This window comes from Caretta caretta, chromosome 2, assembly GCF_965140235.1.
Source record: "Caretta caretta isolate rCarCar2 chromosome 2, rCarCar1.hap1, whole genome shotgun sequence".
Taxonomy (NCBI): Eukaryota; Metazoa; Chordata; order Testudines; family Cheloniidae; genus Caretta; species Caretta caretta.
Genome location: NC_134207.1, coordinates 191,591,684 through 191,617,336, shown reverse-complemented (window position 1 = coordinate 191,617,336; position 25,653 = coordinate 191,591,684). Strand labels below are relative to the sequence as shown.

Here is a 25,653-nt window from a genome sequence, read left to right as displayed (position 1 = left end):
ATTCTAGTTTTTTAATCGAAATGTAATGCAGTACCAAGTTAAACATATTATGGAAGTACGTCAACACTATTAACTTTTATCAACCAAACATGTTATCTCATCAAAAAAACTATCAACTTAGTTTGACAGGATCAATTTTTCTTAATACTGTGTTGATTGTCATTAATTATATTGCCCTTCTTTAATTCTTTATTAATCGAGTCATGTATCAGCTACTCCATCATATTTGTATGGAATCAGTGTCAAACTAACAGGCCTATAATTACCTTGGTTATTCCATTTCCCCTTTTAAAATACTGGCACAACATGAGGTTTCCTGTAGTCTTCTGGAACTTCCCCAGCATTCCAAGACGTATTGAAAATCACATTTACAGTGCAGTGAGTTTCTCAGCTAGCTCTCTTAAAACTCTTCAAAACAAACTATCTGAACTTGCTGATTTGAAAATGTGTAACTTTAGTAGTATCTATTTAATATCCTCCTTACAGTCTAGTGGATTGAAAAGAGTCATCTCATCACATGATAGGGCTACACCAAATACGTAACAGAAATATGTATTGAACACTTTTGCCTTTTCTGCGTTATTACCAGTAATTCTATCATTTCCATCTAATAATGGAAATTACCACAGGGTGCCGCATTTCTTAAAGGAACCACTTTAAAATTAATTTTAACTCCGTGTAATGAACCCATTTACTGTGAGTTCTCAGAAAAGTCACTCTAAACTTGAAAAGAAAGAGATGTAATTTTGGGGAGGGTATGATGTATTCTTCCTGTGTAACAAAGTGGTTGAACCTCTCCTTTCAGTGCAACATTTTTTTATGGGGCCATGACCAGCTTCCCTATAGTAATGCTCAACTTTGAACAGTGAATCTATAAATATGGCATTAGAAAATTCCATGTTTACTGAGTCTTAATGATTTCCATATCAGTTTACAGGTAAAATATGTTTTTACAGCTTCCAGCCCCTCAAACACAACCTGGGTTCTGACTCAAGTTGGGCTGTTTCCTTTTTCAGCTTATTATGACAGGTTTTGCTGTATTTTTTATATGATATGCCTAAGAAAGGATAGACTGCTAGAACCCAAATAGCTTCCCTTTGCCCTTCCCATGTCACAATTTTTAGTTCCACACTTGAGATTTTCTTTGCTGGCTCCATTTCCAAAAAAATCTTTATAAATACATTATTAACAACTGGGAGGAGGAATAGACAAAGTATTCTTTCAAATGCAGGTACCTTGCACTGGTTAAGAATGACAATGCCTGAATTCTTGTAACTCTTCTTCTTTGCTTTGTACTTGGGGTTTATGCACTCCCACTGTACCTGTGAAAACACCAGTCACTGCATGAAAGAAAATTCATGTAAACAAATTGAATTAATTAAGGTTGCATGGTATGTTCTCTATAGTTGATTAAGTCCCATCAAATGGCCCAAAGACAAAGATGGCTAAACATTAACTGTACAAGGAGTGATCTTAACCTAGTCCCACCTACATTCTGGTCTGCAAATATATGCATAGTTCTCAAACAGACATTTAACTACCCAAATCTGTGTACGCCCATGCAGGTTTTACATGTGAAACATTTAGGGTTTTTATAAAGAGATCATTTCAGAAAAAGTGGCTCCGCATATAAATAAAAATGATGGGGGGAAATTGTCTGATACTTGATATTAAATACTTTACTCCCTACATATTAATATAACATTGAGGGTTTGCATTAAACGACAAAGAACACAGCAATTTAGACCTGAGATTGAAGTACTTTCCTTAACCCCTTTTGTTGGAAATAGATCCTTGAGAGTGCAATATTATATGCTGTAGATACTATGAGAAAATAAGAAGTTAAAAATAAGAAATTAATCTAAGTACGTAAAAGGAAATTAAATAACGACCGCCACATAGCACTCGCTGGAACGCTTTCAACTAATTTTTGTTGTTGTTGAAATATGCTGATTTGTTGAAGCTGAAATGTTGTGCAGTAGAAAGATCAATTTCAACTTAAAAGTTACTTGGTTTTGGTAGTTTAAGACAGACCAAACGTTCAAACTTTGACCTCTAAGTAGTACCTTCAAAAATATGCATACCTGCCTCTGCACAAGCACAACCCACATTTGCATGTGCAAATACCTGTCTGCACATGTCCCATTTTGCATGAGCGATTGCATATGCACACTTAGGGCCTGAGATTTGAAAAATATTGTCTTTAATGTTATTTCAGGGGCATTTTTTGAAAATGGGGGGAAAACACTCAAGGAAATGTGTGTGTACTGACATGGTGCCAGGCAAGATGAAAAATCCATCTACAAAAGGGGCCAATACTATGTTGTAGTGGGGCAGTTACTCCACTCCTGAGGGAAAAGGCTAGGCTGATTGGGGAAGCAGCCACAGCTGAAGCCATGCCCCAATCAGGCCACAGCTGGCCCTATAAAAAGGGTTGTGAGCCAGGAGCTAAGTCAGTCTCTCTCTAGTGGTGGAGAGAGAAGGACCCAGCTTCCTGGGAGCAGGGTACCAGAGGTAGAGCAGTGCTGGGAAAAGGCAAGAGGAGCTGGGGAGCTCCAGCCCAGGCTGCAGGCCTTGTGCAAGGCACTGGGCTGCAGGGAAAGACAGCAGGTCCAAACCCCCCTTGCCAGTGATGAGTGGTTTACAGACTGCAGTCTGCCCCAGTGAGCAGGGGCTAGATGATGACTGGCAGTAGCCACTGAGGCAAGGTGGGGATAGAGGTTTGGGGGTTCCCCTGGGAGGGGAGACCTAGACTCTGGGTTACTGCTGAGGGCAGAACCCTGAAGAAAAGGGGCATCAGGGTCCAGGAGGGACATGGGGGGCCAGCGGCAGGCAAGACACTGGCCAGGATGAGGTGCTCCATACACTGGAGAGCTAATTCCCAAGAAGACCAGCAGGAGGTGCTGCAGCGGTGAGTCTTTGCCTTGCTACATATGTAAATAAGTATTTAGACCATTTTTTAAATTGAATGATGTTGGCTTGAAGTTACTGTATTTTGTGTATTTGTGGAAGAAATCCTTAATTAGGTCCTGACACATTTAAAGATGTGATGCATTTTAAGCATGTAAATAGCCCCGTTGACTTCAATGGTCTTTAGGCAAAGCCCTAAGAGCAATTGTACCAGCCATCATCTTGGCCAACACACTGGGGATTGAACTCAGGACCTCCAGAACGAAAAGCAAAAGATCCAAGCTGTTGCAATGAGAGGCTGTAACAACTCATATCCTCTGTGGATCAGCACAGCTGGGGCCTTGTAACACACACCAGTGACTTACACAATTACTTTGAATATTCAACATTTCAAAATCAGGATCCCTTTCAAAATATCTAATAGGGAAGGATACTGCTTTAGAGCAGTGTGAGACCTTCTCTTCACCAAGGGCTAACTGTGTGCCTGTACTGCACTCCTAACCTCGTGGCTCCTGGAAACAGGTGACCTAGCTGATAACAGAGAAAACGTTTAACAAAAATATTTTCAAGCTGTATGAAGTAAGCTGCCTGTGCCCCAGTTTGCCCTACAGCTCAATTATTTGTCTTGTGAAATGAATTTTCTGACTGAGGTAATAGGAAGACACAGGACCCCATGTTGCTGGGAAATTCTCCAAAACTGCTTTTCTAATCTCAGGAGGATAGTTCAGGCTCCCCCCAAAAAATTTAACAGAGTTCTCCATGACAGGAGATGGCAGCAGAGTAGAGGGAAGAAATGTGATTGCAATGCAAAATCATTGATCACTCGGCTCTGAGTATATTTTACATTAAACTATCTTCACTGGTAGCAGCTATTCTATAAACTTATTGGATGCATTTATAAAAAAAAATTGCTTAGTTTACCAGTTACAATGGAGGCAGCAGTATCTAGTGGACAGGACAAAATATAGGAGCCAGGAGTTCTAATCCCAACTCTGATACCGAATTTCACCAAACAGATCATCACAAACCTCACCACCTTCCACTCCAAGTGCAAAGTGCACTTCTCTGATCTTGCCTTCTCCAGGATAAACTCATAGCAGTGTATACATTTAAAAAAAATAACACTTCAGTATACATACAATTCTCCCTTAGGGAGAGGATGCACCACACATAATAGATGTTGGTCACAGCCACCACTCCCAGGAGGAAACATAGGGTAGTGGTGGTTGCAGACTCTTCTGAGGGGGACAGAGGTGCCCATCTGTCACCCTGACATGGCATCCCAGGAGGTATGCTGCCTGCCAGGAGCCTGTATCTGACATGTTATGGAGGGATTGTCGAGGATCATCTGGCCCTCTGACTACTACCCTATGCTACTCATCCATGTGGGCACTAATGATACTGCGAGTCTGACCCTCAGCAGATCAGACGTGACTACAGGGCTCTGGGAGTAGGAGTGAGGGAGTTGGGAGCGCAGGTGGTGTTCTCTTCAGACCTTCCAGTCAAGGGTACGGGCCTTGTTAGAGACAGATGCATCTTGGAGGTGAATGCCTGGCTGCGAGGATGGTGTTGCCAGGAGGGCTTTAGCTTCCTTGACCATGGGATGCTGTTCCAGGAAGAAGGACTGCTAAACAGAGATGAGGCCCACCTATTGAGGCAGGGGAAAAGTATATTTGGCTGCAGACTGACCTAGTGAGGAGGGCTTTAAACTAGGTTCAACGGGGGCAGGTGACCAAAGCCCACAGGTAAGTCAAAAACATGGAGACCTGGGAGAAGGATCAGAATCTGGGGGGCGCATGGACTGTTATAGCAGAAATAAAGGCGAGACAAGACAGAATTGGGGGAGAGGGGGGTATCAAATCCATATCTTAGATGTCTGTATACTAATGCAAGAAGTACAAGGAATAAGCGGGAAGAACTCAAAATGCTAGTAAATAAACACAACTATAACACAGTTGGTATCACTGAGACTTGGTGGGATAATATGCATGACTGGAATATTGGTATAGAAGGGTACAGCTTGCTCAGGAAGGACAGGCAGGGGGGGGGAAAGGGAGGAGGTGTTGCCTTATATATTATAAATGTATACACTTGGACTGAGGTGGAGATAGAAATAAGAGACAGACCTGTTGAAAGTCTCTGGGTAAGGATAAAAGGGTAAAAAACAAGGTGATGTAATGGTAGGGGTCTAGTACAGACCACCTAACAAGGAAGAAGAGGTGGATGAGGCTTTTCTTAAACAACTAACAAAATCATCCAAAGTACAGGACTTGGTGGTGATGGGGGACTTCAATTACTCCGACTTCTGTTGGGGAAAATAACACAGCAGGGCACAGATTATCCAACAAGTTCTTGGAATGTATTGGAGACAATTTTTTATTTCAGAAAGTGGAGAAAGCTACTGGGGGGAGGCTGTTCTTGATTTTTGACAAATAGGGAGGAACTGGCTGAGAATTTGAAAGTGGAAGGCAACTTGGGAGAAAGTGATCATGAAATGGTAGAGTTCATGATTCTAAGGAATGGCAAGAGGGAGAACAGCACAATAAAGACAATGGATTTCAAGAAGGCAGACTTTAGCCAACTCGGAGTTGCTAGGCAAAATCCTATGGGAAGCAAGTCTAAGAGGAAAAACAATTGAAGACAGTTTTTCAAAGACATTATTAAGGGCACCAGAGCAAACTATCCCACTGTGCAGGAAAGATAGGCAGTATGGCAAGAGACCACCCTGGCTTAACCAGGAGATATTCAATGATCTAAAATTCAAGAGCCCTACAAAAAGCAGAAACTCAGTCAGATTAGAAAGGATGAATATAAACAAATAACACAAGTATGTAGGGACAAAATTAGAAAGGCCAAGGCACAAAATGAGATCAAACTAGCTAGAGACATAAAAAGTAACAAGAAAACATTCTACGAATACATTAGAAGCAAGAGAAAGCCCAATGACTGAGTAGGCCTGTTACTCATTGGGGGCAGGAGACAATAACAGAAAATGTAGAAATGGCAGAAGTGCTTAATGACTTCTTTGTTTTGGTTTTCACCAAGAAGGTTGGTGGTGATTGGACGTCTAACATAGTGAATGCCAGTGAAAATGAGGTAGGATCAGAGTCTAAAATAGGGAAAGAACAAGTCAAAAATTACTTAGACAAGTTAGATATCTTCAAATCACCAGGGCCTGATGAAATGTATCCTAGAATACTCAAGGAGCTGACTGAGGAGATATCTGAGCCATTAGCAATTATCTTTGAAAAGTCATGGGAGACATTCCGGAAGACTGGAAAAGGGCAAATATAGCGCCCATCTATAAAAAGGGAAATAAGGACAACCCAGGGAATTACAGACCAGTTAGCTTAACTTCAGTATCTGGAAAGATAATGGAGCAAATAATTAAGCAATCGATTTGCAGACATCTAGAAGATAAGGTGATAAGTCAGCATGGATTTGTCAAGAACAAATCCTATCAAACCAACCTGATAGCTTTCTTTGACAGGGTAACAAGCCTTGTGGATATGGGGGGAGCAGTAGATGTGGTATATCTTGACTTTAGTAAGGCTTTTGATATTGTCTTGCATGACCTTCTCATAAACAAAGGGAAATTCAAGCTAGATGGAGTTACTGTAAGGTAGGTGCATAACTGATTGGAAAATCATTCCCAGAGAGTAGTAATGAGTCCTTCACAATCATGCTGGAAGGGCATAATGAGTGGGGTCCCCCAGGGATCAGTTCTGGGTCTGGTTCTGATCAAGATCTTCATCAATTCTTTAGATAATGGCATAGAGAGTAGATTTATAAAGTTTGTGGATATTATCAAACTGGGAGGGGTTGCAAGTGCTTTGCAGGATCAGATTAAAATTCAAAATGAGCTGGAGAAATGGTCTGAAGTAAATAGGATGAAATTCAATAAGGACAAATGCAAAGTACTCCTCTTAGGCAGGAACAATCAGTTGCACACATACAAATGGGAAATGACTCCCTAGGAGGGAGTCCTATGCAAAGGGATCTGGGGGTCATAGTGGACCACAAGCTAAATGTGTAACACAGTTGCAAAAAAAGCAAACATTATTCTGTGATGTATTAGCAGGAGTGTAGTAAGCAAGACCTGAGAAGTAATTCTTCCATTCTACTCTGCGCTGATTAGGCCTCAACTGGAGTATTGTGTCCAGTACTGGGCGCCACATTTCAGGAAAGATGGGGACAAACTGGAGAAAGTCCAGAGAAGAGCAACAAAAATGATTAAAAGTCTAGAAAACATAACCTATGAGGGAAAATTGAAAAAAACTGGGGTCGTTTAATCTGGAGAAGAGAAGACTGAAAGGGGCCATAACAGTTTTCAAGTACATAAAATGTTACAAGGAGGAAAAAATGTTCTTAGCCTCTGAGGATAGGACAAGAAGCAATGGGTTTAAATTGCAACAAGGGTGGTTTAGTTGGACATTAGTTAGGAAGTTTTTCCTGTCAGTGTGGTTAAGCACTGGAATACATTTCCTAGGGAGGTTGTGGAATCTCCATCGTTGGGGATTTTTAAGAGCAGGCTGGAAAAACACCTGTCCGGGATGGCCTAGAAAGTATCTAGTCCTGCCTTGAGTGCAGGGGACTGGACTAGATGACCTCTCAAGGTCCCTTCCAGTTCTTTGATTCTAAGGCATTTCAGTGCTTAATGCTCTTCAGGAAGGTGTGCAGCTTCTATGACAATTTGGGTGGTAGAAGAACATACAAAATAGAATAATAGTGTGCCCTTGGGCAAGTCACTGCACTTTTCTGTGCAGCAGTAAAATGTGGATAATAATGCTTACCCAGCTTTGTAAAGCACTTTAAGATCTATGGATGATGTTCTAGATAATTCCTAAGTATTAAAATATGAAATGTACAAACAATGAAAACCTAACTGATCAATTAGCATCACAAGCCAAATCATCTTAGGAAATTCCTGGCAAGTAAACAAACAGAAGGAAAGAATAAGTTTTCATCAGGTAAATACACTACCTGATTTAGTGAACTGAAAAGCTTTTTGTAAAATAAATGTTTAGGCTCCCTGACTGTGGGTTGACTTAAAAATGACAATTTTAAAATCAAACTCACCTCCTCCTTTACTTATCTGCCAAGAACTGACCCCAGAGCTCTGCATTTACACAGCAGGAGCTGATTATATGACAAGCATCATTTTCTAAAATTCCCTAGACAATCCTTTCTGTCATCAGCTCTACTTGAGGGAACAATCTGCAGCACAGGTCTTGACAGGTAAGTAATGATGCAAATTGTTTTGAATATTTTGCTTTCACTGCTAAGACAAGTTTGTTTTTTGTACTCCTACATTCTGCTATTGATATGGTGTCTGTCACCTTTATTGATTTTTTTTTTCCATCACTTAAATTAACCTTTCAGCTGAGAGGTAACTAATATGAGAGTCTATACTCTGACATTATTGTTAACCACCATAAAACTGAGATTCATCATTCTAATAGTGTGCCAGTTAACATTTCTTCCATGTGCCTGACAGCTCTGGGCTATGAGCTCTTCTCTCCTCATGAAACAGGAGGCAATATGACTTCACCGCTTCCTGCTAATTTAATACAAGAGCTGCGCAAAAGGTTTTACAACGAAAGGCCAAATGTAGGTTGGTTTGTTTCTTTAGAACCCACAACCCCAATCCAGATTGAGGGAAACAGCTGAGTGAACCTGAGCCATTTTCATGTTTTTTTCCTTCGCTTGCCTTCCATGAAATTTGGCAAAATAATGCTGACACTTGCAAGGCAGTCATATTTCTAAACCTCCATTCTCTGAAGTGAGACACAGATCACCACAACAAGGGACACTACTCCCTGAAATAAAGGACATTGTTTGCTTCCTCAAATGTTCCTTCTCTTACCCTACCAATCCCCCAGAAGTGGAGTGAAAAATTATGGGTCCCACTGAGACACTTCTTTCCATATACATGTAAAGGAGAGAGAATGTCTACATTTGGTTCCATGTGTCAAGAAAACTTCCTAAATGTAAACTTCTAAAGAATAGAAATTTTTAGCAGCATACTTCCAGCAATGGCATTGGCCAGTATGTCAAATAAATAAAGGTACCAGACTGAAGGGGTTCCATGTACCCTGAGGCAAGAGTAACTGACACAGAGCTTTTGTTTTCACTTAGGACCTGTGATCACATCAGATATACCCCAGGAAAACACATGTTAGGAATATGAAGTATGACGCCAGAGTAGGTGACACCCATCCAAAATGGTGCATGGACCATCATCTGTGTATTTTTCTCCAAATAATTGCTTTTAATTTCCTTTTTCTTTTAGGACATTGACATAATAATGGGTTATTTTTTGTTTCGGCAGCAAGTCACTATTTAATATGTTATTCTGTTGACTCTGGGTGAGCAATTTGCTTTCAGGGCATTCATTCCTGCTGGTTCCCAAGGTTCAAATGGCACCTTTCTGTGCCTGTAAGGGCCATTGTATTCCCTGCCTCCCCCCAGGAGGACAGGTGGTGTTTGCACACTAGCTGCTGCGGGGGCCCACCATGGGTAGGCTGGCTGCTTTTAATCTCTGCCAGGGCTCCACAGGAGAGTCACAGGTGCAGACTGCAGTGAATATCTGTGCATCCCCTGTTTTCTTGACCAAGACTCTAAAGCTTAGCCAGCACTTCTGGAACTGCGCTGGTTGCCTGCAGATTACCTGATGAAAGGGAGATTACTGATGCACTGTGCTGTTGCAGCCCCCCTTTTCTGCCACCAAGCTTCTGATAGTGCAGAGCATCGAGTGGATTTGACCTTCTGATCTTAAAAAGAGAAGTGGCGCTGTCTACTAAAACTGGGCAAATTGAGACTTGCCTTGGTACATTACTAAAATCACTAACTGCTTTACTGTCTCACACATGCCCACTTATGCGAGTGCAATAGAACCCTGATCATCTGAAGAGTTTGGGACAACATTCGAGAGTTTTGGATAGAGGGGGGAGCTTTGAGCTGGCTTTGAGGCCCCCTCCTACTTTGCCTCAGAATCTCACTTATTGGAATCCCCAGAGAAGGCACAGTTTTGTCTGACAGAACATTCTAATGAATGAGGCACATACAATGGAAATGCTATGGGGAAGTTAAATAATCTTGTGGAAATGGCAGAAGAGATAGCAGATGTAGGAAGGTTTCTCCCTTCCCTATTTTTTTCTTTGTAGAGACAGATTTTTCGATTACATAATTTCTCCCATTAGGGTCCAGGTGGTTTGTTTCTATGGCTTTTTTTCCAATCCATCTGGTTCTATTGCCTCTATTTTCAAAATTGTGTGGGTTTTTGGTTTTTTTAATTAGAGGAGGATTCCCCCCAGTTCAACTGTGAACAGTTTTACCAATTAGTCTTTATCATTCTTTTCCATTCTGCTTTTTAAGTGGCCAGGTTGTTTAATGCATTAATAAACATTATAAAACAACTGCACAATATAGGTGTCCCGATTCAGGAAAGCATCTTTACTCAGAACAGCACTTAAGCTAAACTTTAAGCCTGTAATTAACGTCTCACTGAAATCAATGCTTTCCTGGATAAGGGTATAGTTAAGCATGTGTTTAAGTGCTTGTCCTGAATTGGAGCCATTGAGACAAAAGCTATGGTTAAATTGTGAAGGACCAGTTTTGGAATGATAAGACTCAAGGAAAGGTACAATAGAAGGATAGGATATGTTTTGCAGATGTTTGTTAGAGGTTCAGTTTTTTAAAACAACCCTAATATGCATTCTCCTAAATAATGTTTAGCATCTGCTATAAAAATAGGTGTCTTCCACTTTAAAGTAGCAGTATTTTGAGATGTGCAATGTCTGCGTGTCATATAAGGGGAATGACTGACTACAAAATCCTGTGACAGTACAACTCTCCCCATACCATGCTGGGGATAAAAATGAACTTTGTAAAATTGTTCCTTGTGTTTTCTCCCCTCATAGCACAGAATACTTCATTAATCAACCTGGGGCAGCCCAGATGTTATGAATCCCATGTCTTCAATGCTTTCCTATCAGCTTTATGGTTCAGAGTGTCTCTGATCATTGTGTGTGTCACTTTTGGTGACAGAGCACCTGTCTTTTGAAGAAATTTCCATCAGGGATGCACACATTTGACCATTATGTGCTCCTTCTCCCACTCATAGGCATTTACTTAAAGCTGCTGTTTTCTCAACAGGCTGGCCTTGCTATTATTATTCAGCTTGGTTCCTGCCCCCTCTTTGTGAAAGCTCTCATTCCACTTCATGATTAATTTTTGACATGCACCAATGCATGCAATCTAGTAATTGCTCTAAAATGTCTGAGGCCAACTCAACCCTGGTGTAAGTGGGTCCAGCTCCACTGACTCAATTTGGCCCTGTAAGGACAAGTTTGGATCAGGCTTCATATTAAGGCTCCATTTAAATGATTTATAAAGGATTAGTAAGTGGCTGGCTGATGTTAGAAGCATATTGTAGACATGAGTCACGTGTTATAGCATAGATGGTTATAAACACATCAGCAGAAAATCTTATAGATGGTGATAAGCAACCTACTGACTCGGACTCTGAACCAATTGGTTAGCCATTTATTAACCTTATTTATAAATAGAACCTTAATATAAAGTGTGAACCAAGTTTGTTTTGCACTTTTAGCTTGATTCTTGCATCTCCATTAGACAACACGGGCAACAGTCTAGGAGTCCAACATTATTAATTCCCACACAGAGAATTTATCAACACTAATGGCTCCAGGATGAAATAATAGGAAATGACAACTTCTCCAATTAGATATGCCAAATCATTTATCTTTTTCAATAACTGCCATCAACCCCTATTTGTGAGGCTCACACTGACATAAAGAAGTAGAATTATTAATGAGGTAATTCAATTTTCTCTTAGGAACTGTAATTCATAAGAAACTGGTTAGTTACATCATGATGATTTCCAGTAAGAGCTGGTGGCAGCAAAGGCATGGAAAGCAATGGGGGAAAGGAGCAGGGAAAGAGGGGAAAAATGACACTCAGCCAATAAAGGGTCTTTAGCCATCACGTGAGTTGCATTCCAGCAGCTGATAGAACTTCTATGCTTAGACTTGCATGAATATAAATAGGAGAATAGTTGTATTTCCAGACAAATTTCTATCAGATACATAATTACAGTAACAGTGGCACCTTCCCTTTTTGCTGACTTCATTTTCAGAACATCTTGTCCAGGTAATAATAGGATATCATACCAGTTAGTTCAAATATCCTTCCCAGAAGCAGACTGGCAACTTTCTGGATCTGAGTGTTGCTAATAAGTTAGTCTTGTGATGGGGCGCTCAGCTGCCCAGGGAGGGATAAGCATGCTCAGAAATTCCAATTAACTCTAACTCATCTCCAGTTTCTGCTGGAACCATTAGTGATTTTTTAATTTAGTGTAATGCCTGCTGAGGAACATGGCTGGGAAATAACTTAACGTTTTAATGTAGCCACTGTTAGGCATCTTAACAGTGTATACTAAACACAACAAAACATTTAAAATGTAAATTAAAGAACCAACTACCCCCAAATGGAAAATATCCAATTGATTTCATGAGGGTCAGGATTTTACCTCAAATTAAAATAGAAAAGAACAAAATGGAATTTCAAGGGCATTTTCTACATATTTATAAATACTCTATTAAAGGAAACTGCTTTATACACTGATGCACTGAGTTCCCCTGGTCCTAGACCATCCTTGATTCTACCTTGTCCCTGCTCTACATGCAGTTTTCACTCTCTGACTCAATCCTGCCCAAATCTTGGGGCTCTCCCTTTTCATCTTCCTTATTCTCCCAAATTGGTTTGTATACCACTGACCACTCTCTGATTCTTAAAATTCTGTCCTCCATCAGCTTTTGCAGCTCTGTCCTTTCATGAGTCGTCTCCTACTTCTCCAATGTCTACTTCAGTGTCTTGTTGGGTGGATCTACCTCCCCCTCCAAATATAACCAAGATATTCTGGAAATCTTGTGAGAAGTAAGATCAATATTTTCATAAACTTCCAGCTCAATTTCAGAACATAAAAACAGCTATACTGGGTCAGGCCAAAGGTCTCTCTAGCCCAGTATCCTGTCTTTTGACAGTGCCAGGTGCCCCAGAGGGAATGAATGAAACAGTTAATCATCAAATGATCCATTCCCTGTTGCTAATTCCGAGCTTCTGGCAAACAGATGAGGGACACCATCCCTCCCCATCCTGGCTAATAGCCATTGATGGATCTATCCTCCATGAAACCAAACAGGTTTGGGTAAACTACCAAAATGCACCTCCCAATCTTTCAGGGGACACCCAGCACTGTTCTCCAGGTCAAATTCTGGACTCAACAATGAACTTCAGTGAAACTCTCCTGATACATCTAATAAATAGGTAGGCTCAAATTCTATACTAACTTACATTCCATTTAAGTCAATGGAACTGCATAAGGAGCAAGTCAACTTGAAATCTGGCCAGTAAATTCAGATGTTATACAGGGTTTGCACCTACCTGTCTCCCTTCCATTGCTCCTCGCATTTCCTTGAATGTTGAACTAAATTCTCCAATGAAGTCATGTTTGCCATTGGAATCCCAATCCCAAACTATGCACTGGTGAGGGAGAGGAAAGAACAGAGGAAAACATTGTTCTTTAGGCAACAATTTTGCAACTGTGGAGCAATTACAGTATTTATTTGATTAAATGTTATATATGGAAACAAAACTAAGCATACAGTAAACATATTCTTGTCAAGATCGGAATGAAATGACATGTGAAATCTCAACATAGCTCACCAGAAGGGTGAGATGTTTATTGTATTAATGGCTGAAGAAAGTGAAATTGCATGTTTAGTGAAAATTGATTGAACAGATTTTATATCCAAGTATAAAGCATGTTAGGTATAATTGTATATTCATGTTCACCCAGTGTTCTTAGTTATAATAATACTGAGCACTTCGCTCTGCAAAGTGCTTTACAAACATTAATTCATCTTTATAACACCCTTGAGAGGTAGGTAAACATTATTATTCCCATCTTACATTTAACAGAAGAGAAACGGAAGTTACACTGAACAGTTTCTACAGTGGCCTTTGCGTTTGTGTGCCTCTCTGTTAGGTGCCCATCTTGAGATACCTGGTCATCTGCTGTTCCAGTTGCCTTCCACTAGAATTGTGGGGACTCAGCACTTCTGAAAATTAGGCCCAAAGTGTCTCAGGTTGGCACACATAAATGGAGGCACCCAAAATCAGATGTCACTTTGTAAATGGTTGCCCAAGTGACTTGCCCAAGGCAAGAAACTAAATCAGAGGAAGAACTGGGGTTTGGACCCAAGAGTTCCTTGCTCTAAAGAGTAGATCACACTGCCTATTAATAGGTACATATTTTAGCACCAGCAGCAGAGCTGGCCATAATTGCAGGCCATTTCCATTTTAACTGCTTGTTTTCAGCCATTCATAACTTTCATTTGTAAACATAGTCGCTCTGGCTAATTTATAAGAGAATACATCATCACCTTGAGCTTTAGAAAAGTTATTTATTATTTTTTTTTATTACAAACATATGCAGAAAAACCCACAGTGGTGAAACATTTCAGGGTCCAGCTGCCCACCTTGACTGGCAAGCAGCTTAGCACTCATAGAAAAATATAATTGTTAAACAACCAATTTTAAAATTGGCACATTGTCAGCAAATATTCCAACACACCCCGTAAAAGACAGAACCTCACATTGCTCCCCATGTTCCTTCAGACCAAAGCTTATGTACTTGGACACGTCTTGCAGTATGCCTGGAAGGTCAATAAAAATAGACTCTAGGGTCCAGGGGACCAGCTTGGCAAGCCAGGGACCTGACTTCAAATGTAGGTGTGAAGTGTTTGTTTTTAATCTCTATATATCAGACAGATTCTTAAATTCATTAGTCTGTTTTGTGGAGACAGGGTAGGGAGGTAACTAAATTCATAGCTGAGACTTCACAGGTGAATATGCCACTGCTCACTTTATCACTTAACTTCCTTTCTTCCGAAGACTTTATTGTAGTTTGACCTTTCAGACTTTCCCATTTAGAGTGCCTAATAAGTGATGTCGTCTACTGCAGTCAAGTTTCTTTGATTCACAAACAAGCTATATCTAGCAGTCACACAAGGAAGATTACAGCATCTGTGCTCTTCCAGACTCTAGTCAGTGGGAATGGTTCACGGATTAGACAACCCTCCTGTGTTGAGTGTTCTGTCATCTTTACCATATCGGGTGCGATGACTTTTTTTTTAACCTTTCTATGAAAGGGTCCCAAAGGGATGGAAAAACTTCAAATCAAACAAGTAAAAAGAGTTCTCTCTATAAAGCACAGAATTATTTGACAGTTTTGACAGATGAAAGAGAAATGTTCCTCTGTATGCATGTTTATTATATTTAGTTTTACTCAGCAACAATAGTATAGAATTGGGTTCCCTGTTCTGATAGCAGGAATATCTCTTGAAATATAACTGGAAACAGCATTTCCATCACTAACAGTGAAGATGAACCTTTTATAATGAAATCTTCAAACAAAAAAACTCTGGTACACATTAACTACAGCAGTTAGAGGCACTGGTCAAAAAACCCACAAACATGATTTTGCCAACATTTTTTAAAATTTTGAATTGTTTTCTGTTCCACATAACTTGAAATGGATCCACTTTCTGTTTTCTGTGGAATGGTCTGTTACTAAAATTTTCAAAATGATTGAAATATTTTCCCAATTTTTTTATTTGCTGACAACACAGATTTCAGAAAGAAAACACTGTTTCTGGTGAAATAAGTGTATAAATTGAATTATTTTTATAATTTAGAAAACAATGAGGATATTGGTAAAATAAATCTTGGAAAATTTAGTGAAAATGGAATTTCAAAAATGTTGACAATGTTTTTTGAAAAGTTTTTTACTTGCAAAAGGGCAATATTTCAATGGAAAAAAATTCCATATGAAAAACTTCAACAAGCTCCAGTGTTTAGTGTGTGATTAAGCTCCACTGGAGGATGAACATAGGATCAGACAAGGTTACCTCTAACCTCCACCATGAGCAAATAAGTTTTGAAACAATAAAAATCAGTTTCTGCATAAGAAAACTAAGTTAGAGCTCTTCACCCACAGAGCATAATTAAATGCCCAGTGTGATAGTCCTGTAGCGTACAAAACGGTTATTGTTGCACAAATGGAATTCCAATTATTAAATAACTCAGGACTGTTGAATGTGTGACTCAGTGAGATTAATTGATATAGCACAAAACAAACAGTACTGTGCGGTTTGGAGGAATTTCTTGGATTGTATTAAAAGCTTCATGAATATTTATTTTGCCAGTAAGTGGGCAATTGCATCACAATGATAGTGTAACAGTCTGAGATTCACGTGATACTGTTCTACATTAGGAGTTTTTTATTGTATATATTATATATCAGTTCTGCTCAATTGATGTCGCTGTCTCTTATAGAGGATAAGGCCACATTCACAAGTATGAGCCAGATGCTTTGCCTCATTGGGGTGAGCTAAAGCAACACTACCCATGAGTTTTTGGCTGGTTTGCATCAGAGAGGCACAAAGCAGCCAGAGCATACCCCTTATTGGTATGTAATATACAAAAACACCCTAGGATAAAATAATGGTATTTAGGTTTCAAATTCAAGCACTTAGAAGTTAGAAAATGCTAGCTTTAAAGTTACCAGTGCAACCTTAATTCTGCCCCTCTGAGTGCCCATCCAATAAGGCACAGATACTATATATATTTTTTTTACAGGATGTGATCATGTAATTAGACTGTAACATAATGCATACGCAGAAGAGGGCTGAATAAAGGTTGCACAGGCAAAGTGAATGTGAAATTTTATCAAATCAGTATGATAGTGTTTTACACCTACAGTACTTTGCAGAATGAGTATGACTAGATAATGGGACAGGGTGTGGAAATCACTCAGTATGTCCTATAATCTGATGGCATTACTGTATTGTATAAGTATGTTATGCACTTCAAAAATTAAAGTTTTTAAAAACAGAAGTGAAACATTTCAAGGTCCAGCTGTCCACTTTGACTGGCAAGCAGCTTACCTGCTTTCCCGCCTCATGTCTGACATAGACAAGATAGTCAGCACTAGTAGCTACAGAGGACAAATGCTAGTGGCCCCATGTCCTGAACAGAAGTACTGAACTGGTGGCAAATGCTGCTGAGCACTCATACAATACCCGTCAATTTTCGTTAGTAGCAAGTAAAGGGGTTCAGTGCTAGAGCATAGGACTAATCTTCTTCTGCAGCTGCAAGTCTCTCTCTGACAAATGGAAAAGAAAAATCCAATGAAGGGAGACAGGTTCATAGAAATCTATGAACAACAAAAAATGTGTTTCTTTGCCCTCAGTATTATGTGGCCACTAAAGTTTGCAGGAGAAGGACCAATATTAGTTTTTCAGTAGCCCTTGCCCTTAGTATTTTAACTCCAGTTATATCCTTTGAGTTTTACCTCCTAAGGTGGCCCTATGTGATCTCGCTCTAGTCATTGTTGAATTACTGGATCCACTTTCCTTCTCTAAAACACAACCACAGGTTACTGGAATATACAAAAAGGAAAGAATCATGTTGCTTTAGTGACTCATCTATTATCTGCTTTTCATTAGGATTCTAAGCAGAGGTTAAGAAGGAAGGACTATTAGGGAGGTTAGAATTTTAATTGGAGATTATCTAAGTCAAATTATGTTTAACACATTCAACAAAGCATGGCTCAAACGGCTTGTCTGTTTCATTCCAAAGGTGGTCTAACTTTAGTGTTTGAGAAGCCTGTGCTATTTGGCACAACCTCAGCAGTTGAGGGATACACCAGGGATAGTTCACAAGGAAACACAGTATACTGTCTGCAATTGTCTTACGGCAGTGAATACTTGGCAGCTAGATCAAGTACACATGTGACCAGCACCGGAGCTGCAACCTGAGCTGGGGATCCCATGTGGGGCAGCTGCTTCTCCCTTGGGCAGAGGTGACTTTGCAGCACCAGCTCCTGCTTCGCCTCCCTCCCCGTGCCACTCGGGTGGGGGCTTGGCTCGGCCTGGCCTGAAAGGGTGTGGAAGCAGTGCTCTTAAAGCTCAGGGCATGGGGCTCATTGCAGAGCCTGGCCTCCAGCTCTCACACACCGCGCAGGGAGAGAAGGTCACTTCTCCTACCCCGGCCCATCTGGCCCAGACAGGCAGACTGACAACACCCCCCACCCCTCCTGTGATCGCTGCCTGCAAACGCCACCGCCAGCCTGGCCCAGGGCGTGGGGACTAGGGTGCCAGGTCATCAGTCCACCCCAGCCTGTTCTCAGCCAGGGTCGACTCCCCCCTGCATCTTGTAGGCAGGCTCTGCTTCAGCTCCAAGCCCAGCTCTGCAGGTGGCAGGTGACTCCTGGGGGGGAATGAGCAGGGGGCTGTAGGGTCCGGTTTTAGCCTCAGCCCCCCCTTCTTGAACTCCACAGACCCCTGGTTGAGAACTACTGCTGTAACACACACACGTTGGTAGGTTACACTTAGCTAATGGGCAAGTGATTCATCCGTCTTTATGGAACATCATAACTAGGGACCAGCATAGTTCCTGGGCACGGCCGTGATACAAATGAGAATTTTTAATCATCTGTTCTGCGGAACCAAAAATGCAGAATGTTGGGCTTTAAAATTATCAGCCTGAATGAAAAGAAGGGGAGGGAGGAGAATTCTTGCTCTGCCACAAAAGGCAGTTCCTCTCTTTCAAGAGCAGAGATTCAGTTAGTATTTTATTGATTACTGTTACAGGACACCAGGCTGAACTGCATTTACTTCCCTACTCCAGCCCTTGCAGAAAGTCCTTCAGTGTAAAAGGGACTTTCTACGGAATTTTCACTGCACTGCACTAGAGTCTCAGAACCACGGTTTGAAATGGTGAACACATGAGCAGTGAGGCAGCTGGGGAAACCTCACAGCAGGCAGGAACCATTAGTTACCTTCAAAACAGACTGCTTTAACCAATGACTTGTTTATTATTTTTAGTGTTGTTATTTACTTTTGTTATTTTATTATTTTTACTTTGTATTACCGCAGCACCTAGGAGCCTTAGTGCTGGACCATGACCCCACCGTGCTAGGTGCTGTGCAAACAGAACAAAAAGTCATTGCCTTAAAATAAAATCACGTACAATAGCACTTTATGGTCTAGGACCCGATTTTCAGTCACTTGGTAGGTGTGCTGTGGTGAACGTGAAAATGCATACCTATTTTGCACACACCCCACTGGCAGCTTGCATGCAAATCCCCAGTTTGAATGCACAAGTGACTATATAGGTGCCTATCAAGTTCCACACACATCCAAAACAGATTTGTATGCACACTTCTGGTAGCACATACCCAAAGTAGGTACATATTTGTCTATTCACAATGCTCTTGCCTACAAATTTATGGAATATGAGGCTCTCAATAAATTTACAGCAAAAGAGCTCCATGTCAACTACACATTCTCTGCACCCTCAGCAAAAGTGACCCAAGCAACATTGGATGGAGAAACAGAAGTGGAATAATTTTTAAATACCCTGTTTGTATTCATAAAGAAGTCAGAATCTAATGCATGACAAATATATTAGAGGCCACATCCTCAATTGCTGTAAATTAGCATAGCTCCACTTATCTAGCTAAGGATCTGGCCCTATTAATCCATTTTCCCCCACCTTCTACTTCATTACATAAAATGCAACTGTTTCTAAATCATAACATGACGGACATATGCCTGATGGGTACTTTTGCAAACACTTCATTCAGATGCCTTCTTGTTTAAGTGGGAAGACTATCGGCGTGTCTCACTCAGTTTTTCCAATAAATATTCCCCCCCACTCATTCTGTTCCAGTCCTTTGTGCAGAACTGATAAGTCAGTCCTTGCTGAGACCCCTCCCCAATTATTTTTCACATTCACTATCAAGAGATAAGTGGGACCAAATGTGTGCAACTCTAGTCGGGTAATACCTTAAACACCACAGAAGGCATTATTTTATTTAGAGGTTCGTCAGATTCAACTGGGGGCACGTTGATAAAACTAATAATATAATTCGGGAACCTAGCAACTAAAACTCTCAACCCAGAACAAAACTTTACTCATTTCCCATTATCCACCCTCAACCCCAGAAAAAAGCTTGAGTAACTACAGGAACTCAAAGTCATCTGATAAAAATCAACCCTTTGAATGACACCTAGAAATGAACAGCCAGATACTGGACTCTTGGGAAAATGGTGCAATCCACTATCAGTAGTAGCAGCGCTAGAGCATTGCAAATGTCTCCACATTCCACTTGTAGTAATGACAAGTTTTTGTATAAAGTGATTGATTACACTGTAACTTATTTTGTCAATCAAGGAGGGCGTAATGTGTTACTCTGGGGCACCACTATAAAATATGGTCTGGCACACAGTACTAGGTTTAACTGCCCATAACTGGCCCATTTATTAGATGGATGACACCACTGTGTCAGTATTGATGATGCTGGATCTTCTTGGTTATGGGTAATTTCTGTAAGTACGAGTAAGACCTTATGCTGGTCGGGTTTTGCCATAGGGCAATATGGACAATAAATCAATTCACAAATATTAAGCACCCGTAAAGTTAAAAAAATATTTTAAGACTCCAAACCATCTGTCATTACGGAATACAAGAAAGAAAGATTTTAAGATTTCTATATTAGAGGCAGTCAGTGTGTGTTAAACGAGGCATGCGATATAACTGGAATGTACAGACTTGGTTAAACTAAGATATCAACTAGCATATTCAGGACAAAAGTCCCATCTCCCATCTGCAGGGTGGATTTTTAAATTGTGACTCTGCATTCCACGCTTGTTTCATAGGTGGAACTCCCATTGATAACAAAAGCAGCTGCTTATTCTGAAAGGGCCCAATCGTGCAGTTTTTACAACTCTCATTGATATCAAACCTGTCCAAATGGTCTCATGATTTGGATGAAGTACAGAAAGGATGCTGATTTATACATGTGCATGTGTGAGAGTGTAAGTGTGAGAGAGGCACAGCAGAGAGAGAAGGAGACAGATGACACAAGGAGAGTGAGGGAAATGGAGGAATGTAGAAATGGAAGTCAGAGGAAGAGGCCAGGAGAGGGGTAAGCTGGAGGAGAAGACTGGATGAGCAGATACAAAGAGGGGAAGGAGACAAGAAATATGAAGGAAATGGAAGTAAAGGAAAAGATGTGAGAATGAGATTTAACAGAAGGAAGAAACTGAAACAAAATTAACTGAGAAGAAAACCATTTCTCATGCATCTTTGAAAGATTCATCTGCACTCCGCCCACTACAGCCCTTCTCCAGGTGGCTTATTCTAACAATTCACATCTCTGATCAGCCTCAAAATGTTATTAAAGCTAATGTTAAAAAAAATTATGCAATACATAGGTTGAGAAAAGAGTGTCTGTACATCTGGCTATAGAGTTTAGATTATCCACAAATACAGAGTTTGTTTTTAAATCATATGACACAGATTTCTAACTGGAATTAATTTGCAAACTGGAAACCATTAAATTAGGCCTGAATAAAACTGGGAGTGGATGGGTCATTAAAAAAACTAATTTCCCCCACTGTTACTCTCACCTTCTTGTCAACTGTTTGAAATAGGCCACCCTCATTACCACTACAAAAGTGATTTTTCCTCCCTTGGTATTCTGCTGTTAATTGAACTGTTTCGTTAAATTGATCCCCTCCCCACATCCCCACTTGGTAAGGCAACTCCTATCTTTTCATATTTATATATGTATTTGTACCTGCTACTGTGTTTTCCACTCCATGCCTCTGATGAAGTGGGTTCTAGCCCACAAAAGCTTATGCCCAAATAAATTTGTCAGTCTCTAAGGTGCCACAAGGACTCCTCATATGGACACAGAATACATAATCAGCAATAACTCATATTTAGGTGAATACATTTAACAATACAGTTTAGATATTAGAATCCAAATACTCAGGTACATCACTCATGAAGTGTTGTACAGAGAGTTCGTTGTGGAAAGCAAAATTTATCAATGAGTGGAGATTGTCCCTCAGTAATTGAGAATTAGGTTGGTTGTCCATTTAGAAAATACAATCTATCAGGGAAGTATTTCAGTTACTTTCCTTACTGTGCTTCTCATCAGCACTTCAGCTCATCCCTCCTGGTTTTGCCGATGTCTGGTGAGGTGTTCTATGTAGATGTCCCTCGACCACCTGATGGCGTCTGTCACCATGAGATGCCGCATCAGCCGAGCGTCGCGTTGACCAATTCTGCATTCTCTCAGCACTTGCTCATTATACTACCATTTAAAGAAGTACATAACAAAAACACTAACAGAAAAATGTTTCCTCCTCCTGAAAAAGTTTTCCTGGCCTCAGGCCCAGGATGGGTTCAGTGCTGCACCAATGAAAAGCAGACTGGTGCCTTTTTTTGGGTGGAGCTAGAGTATACTCTAAGCATCAAACTTTCAAAACTTGGGCTCTAACTGCACCTACAGAGCCAAAACCACATGCAGAAGTGCACCAAGGTAAAAGCACACAATGGCATTTGTGTGTGAACTTGAGTAATTTCCTTTGCAAACATGCAGTACCAACGTACATGCAATTACCAATTTGCCAATCCACAAAGGTACATTTTCTTGAAAATGTAGCCACATAAAATATTGCTAGAATTAGGAGAGATTTCTGAGCATTGGAATGTGGTGCACTTCTTATGCTAAATAGTGGTAAACTAAGAAAATACAGATTAGTAACTAGTTAGTGAAAAAAACGTTGTGAAAAATACAGCATTAATCTGTTTTACGATAGAATATTCATATTAGCGATTCTTTATGCTATTTTTTAAGATTTGTGGCATGCTTTTGATGTGATTGCTGGTACTATTACTTTTTTCTTCTTCTTTCTCTGATTATTATTGTTGTTATTGGTATAATAGCATCAGTGTGCTAGGCTCTTTACAGAAAGATATGAAAGTAACATCCCTGTCCCGAAGAAATGGCAGTCTAAATAGGGTCAACATGCAAACACAGGGGAGGGGTGGAGAAGCAAAAAAATAAAACAAATAGCATGACTGAATGGAGAAGATGTGCACAACTCTTGATGGCTTCACAATTTTATTTATTTTGTTCAATATGGTGAGCATTCATGATTTTGATCAATCTTAGTTAACACTTTCCTGAAGAGGTGTCCTTAAAGAGTACCGACAGGCCAGTTAGACTAATCGTTTTATTCTGCATGGATGTTTCACAGTATCTGTGCCAAGTCCTGTTTCTCACTGAAGTGTGATTATTTGAATTTAACTACCAGCCAAGTTAATATACGCACGTTTTACATAAGTTTTCCTTACTTCCTGCAATCATTGAGAGATAACTCACCAGCATTAAAAGGAAACAGTTTGTGGTCATAGGTTTCAGAGGAACAGCCGTGTTAGTCTGTATTCGCAAAAAGAAAAGGAGTACTTGTGGCACCTTAGAGACTAACCAATTTATTTGAGCATGAGCTTTCGTGAGCTACAGCTCACTTCATCAGATGTTTACCGTGGAAACTGCAGCAGACTTTATATACACACAGAAATCATGAAACAATACCTCCTCCCACCCCACTGTCCTGCTGGTAATAGCTTATCTAAAGTGATCAACAGGTGGGCCATTTCCAGCACAAATCCAGGTTTTCTCACCCTCCACCCCCCACACAAATTCACTCTCCTGCTGGTGCTAGCCCATCCAAAGTGACAACTCTTTACATAATCAAGTCGGGCTATTCCCTGCATAGATCAAGGTTTTCTCACATCCCCCCCACCCCCATACACACACAAACTCACTCTCCTGCTGGTAATAGCTCATCTAAACTGACCACTCTCCAGGTTTAAATCCAAGTTAAACCAGAACATCTGGGGGGGGGGGGGTAGGAAAAAACAAGAGGAAACAGGCTACCTTGCATAATGACTTAGCCACTCCCAGTCTCTATTTAAGCCTAAATTAATAGTATCCAATTTGCAAATGAATTCCAATTCAGCAGTTTCTCGCTGGAGTCTGGATTTGAAGTTTTTTTGTTTTAAGATAGCGACCTTCATGTCTGTGATTGCGTGACCAGAGAGATTGAAGTGTTCTCCGACTGGTTTATGAATGTTATAATTCTTGACATCTGATTTGTGTCCATTTATTCTTTTACGTAGAGACTGTCCAGTTTGACCAATGTACATGGCAGAGGGGCATTGCTGGCACATGATGGCATATATCACATTGGTGGATGTGCAGGTGAACGAGCCTCTGATAGTGTGGCTGATGTTATTAGGCCCTGTGATGGTGTCCCCTGAATAGATATGTGGGCACAATTGGCAACGGGCTTTGTTGCAAGGATAAGTTCCTGGGTTAGTGGTCATAATTACATTGGATTAAATGTTTGATTCCTCTTGTTCTTCCATTGACAATTATTCTAATGATAGTGTCTCAATTAATGTACCAGAATGATAAAAAAATGTCTACACCTACATCATTTTCCTAAATGCAGAGGAAATTGCATGTTAAGCTGACAAAATGTTGACATTAAGGGATGAATTGTCAGCTCATCTTTAACCAGTCCTCTCTTTCTGTATCTTCAATTATTTGTGGCATAATTAAGGCCATTTACACAATCTAAAAGTACCTTATTGCACATTTAAACCAGGTACTTAGATATCTAACATGGACTGACAGACACCTCTTTTGGTTACTTGCTACCATAAATTGTGGGTAGAAAAGCAGATGTCAGTGGTTGAAAATCTGGCCTTAAAAGAATAGCTATACTTGCTGTAGTGAAGGACACACTTTTTCAAGACACTATCTTTCTTTTCAGTATTATTTCTTTAAATCCTCCAAGCAATGAGAGTATTTTTATGTATTAAAAACAGTGCTGCTATATCTTTCCACTTTCCCCCAAATCCCTTTGCTTCTCTGTTACACACCTTGCATTATAAAAACAATTCCCAACATGTTAACTAGAATATTCTTTTCTCATGGTAACCTGCATTATTCTGCAGCCAGCACAGTATGTGTAGCTGGATAGCATTATCCTGATAAGCAACCATACCAAATTATGTGACTGACTTATTTTTATAGAGACATCATAGGCAGTGAGCTGTTTCCTTTCTTTGAATCCCAGTAGCTCTTCTCTATACTGCTAAATGTACTAAGTTCAAATACAGTAAAGGACAGCCATAAAAAGACTTTCTTTCATTTGAAAGTTGCTTTTATTAACTTCCTCTATTTTGCAAGTTTTGGCACGGAAACATAATGATTTTAATCTCTCTCAGGAGCCAAGTCATCAAGAGCAACAAAAAGAGCCTGGGCTTGATTTCAGTTCAACTGAAAGGAGATTGTGATAAAACAATAAACAATAATATCTTCCATTTTATATTGGCTTTCAACCAAATAATCCCAAAGTAACCTAAGCAAACCCAACAAATGGACAAGCCAAATACACACTGGGATTGCTTCATCCATTACTGAAATGCACCCACCTCTGGGGTGAGACATGGCTACTGTTCAAAAGCTCACAAGAACATTACATGACAGTTCAAGGAAGAAAGCAAAGACTAATATGGTAACCAGTTAAAATGGCAGGGAGAAGTTGAGTAGGAAGAATTTAATTGCCTGTGTTGGCCTCAGACCAATACACGGGGTCATCGCCCTTGTCCATTTGAAAAGTGCTTTGATATCTTCAGTGTCACAACAGCACTTTACGTTGCAGTAGAAACTATTTGAAGCAAATTTGGATCCAGATCCGAATCTCTTGGGGCTGGCCCCCATAA

General features: G+C 40.3%; 1 protein-coding gene across 4 annotated transcripts in view; it reads right to left on the bottom strand.

The window, feature by feature from the left end:
• Positions 1–25,653, bottom strand: part of CPNE4 (copine 4) — a 335,017-nt gene that overhangs the window by 54,816 nt on the left and 254,548 nt on the right. For all 4 annotated transcript variants that reach the window (XM_048838761.2, XM_048838759.2, XM_048838760.2 and 1 more), the window contains 2 exons: positions 13,378–13,476; positions 1,236–1,322 (listed from right to left, as the gene is read on the bottom strand). In XM_048838761.2, the coding sequence (XP_048694718.1) occupies positions 1,236–1,322; positions 13,378–13,476 (186 nt within the window). The remainder of the gene's footprint in view (positions 1–1,235; positions 1,323–13,377; positions 13,477–25,653) is intronic.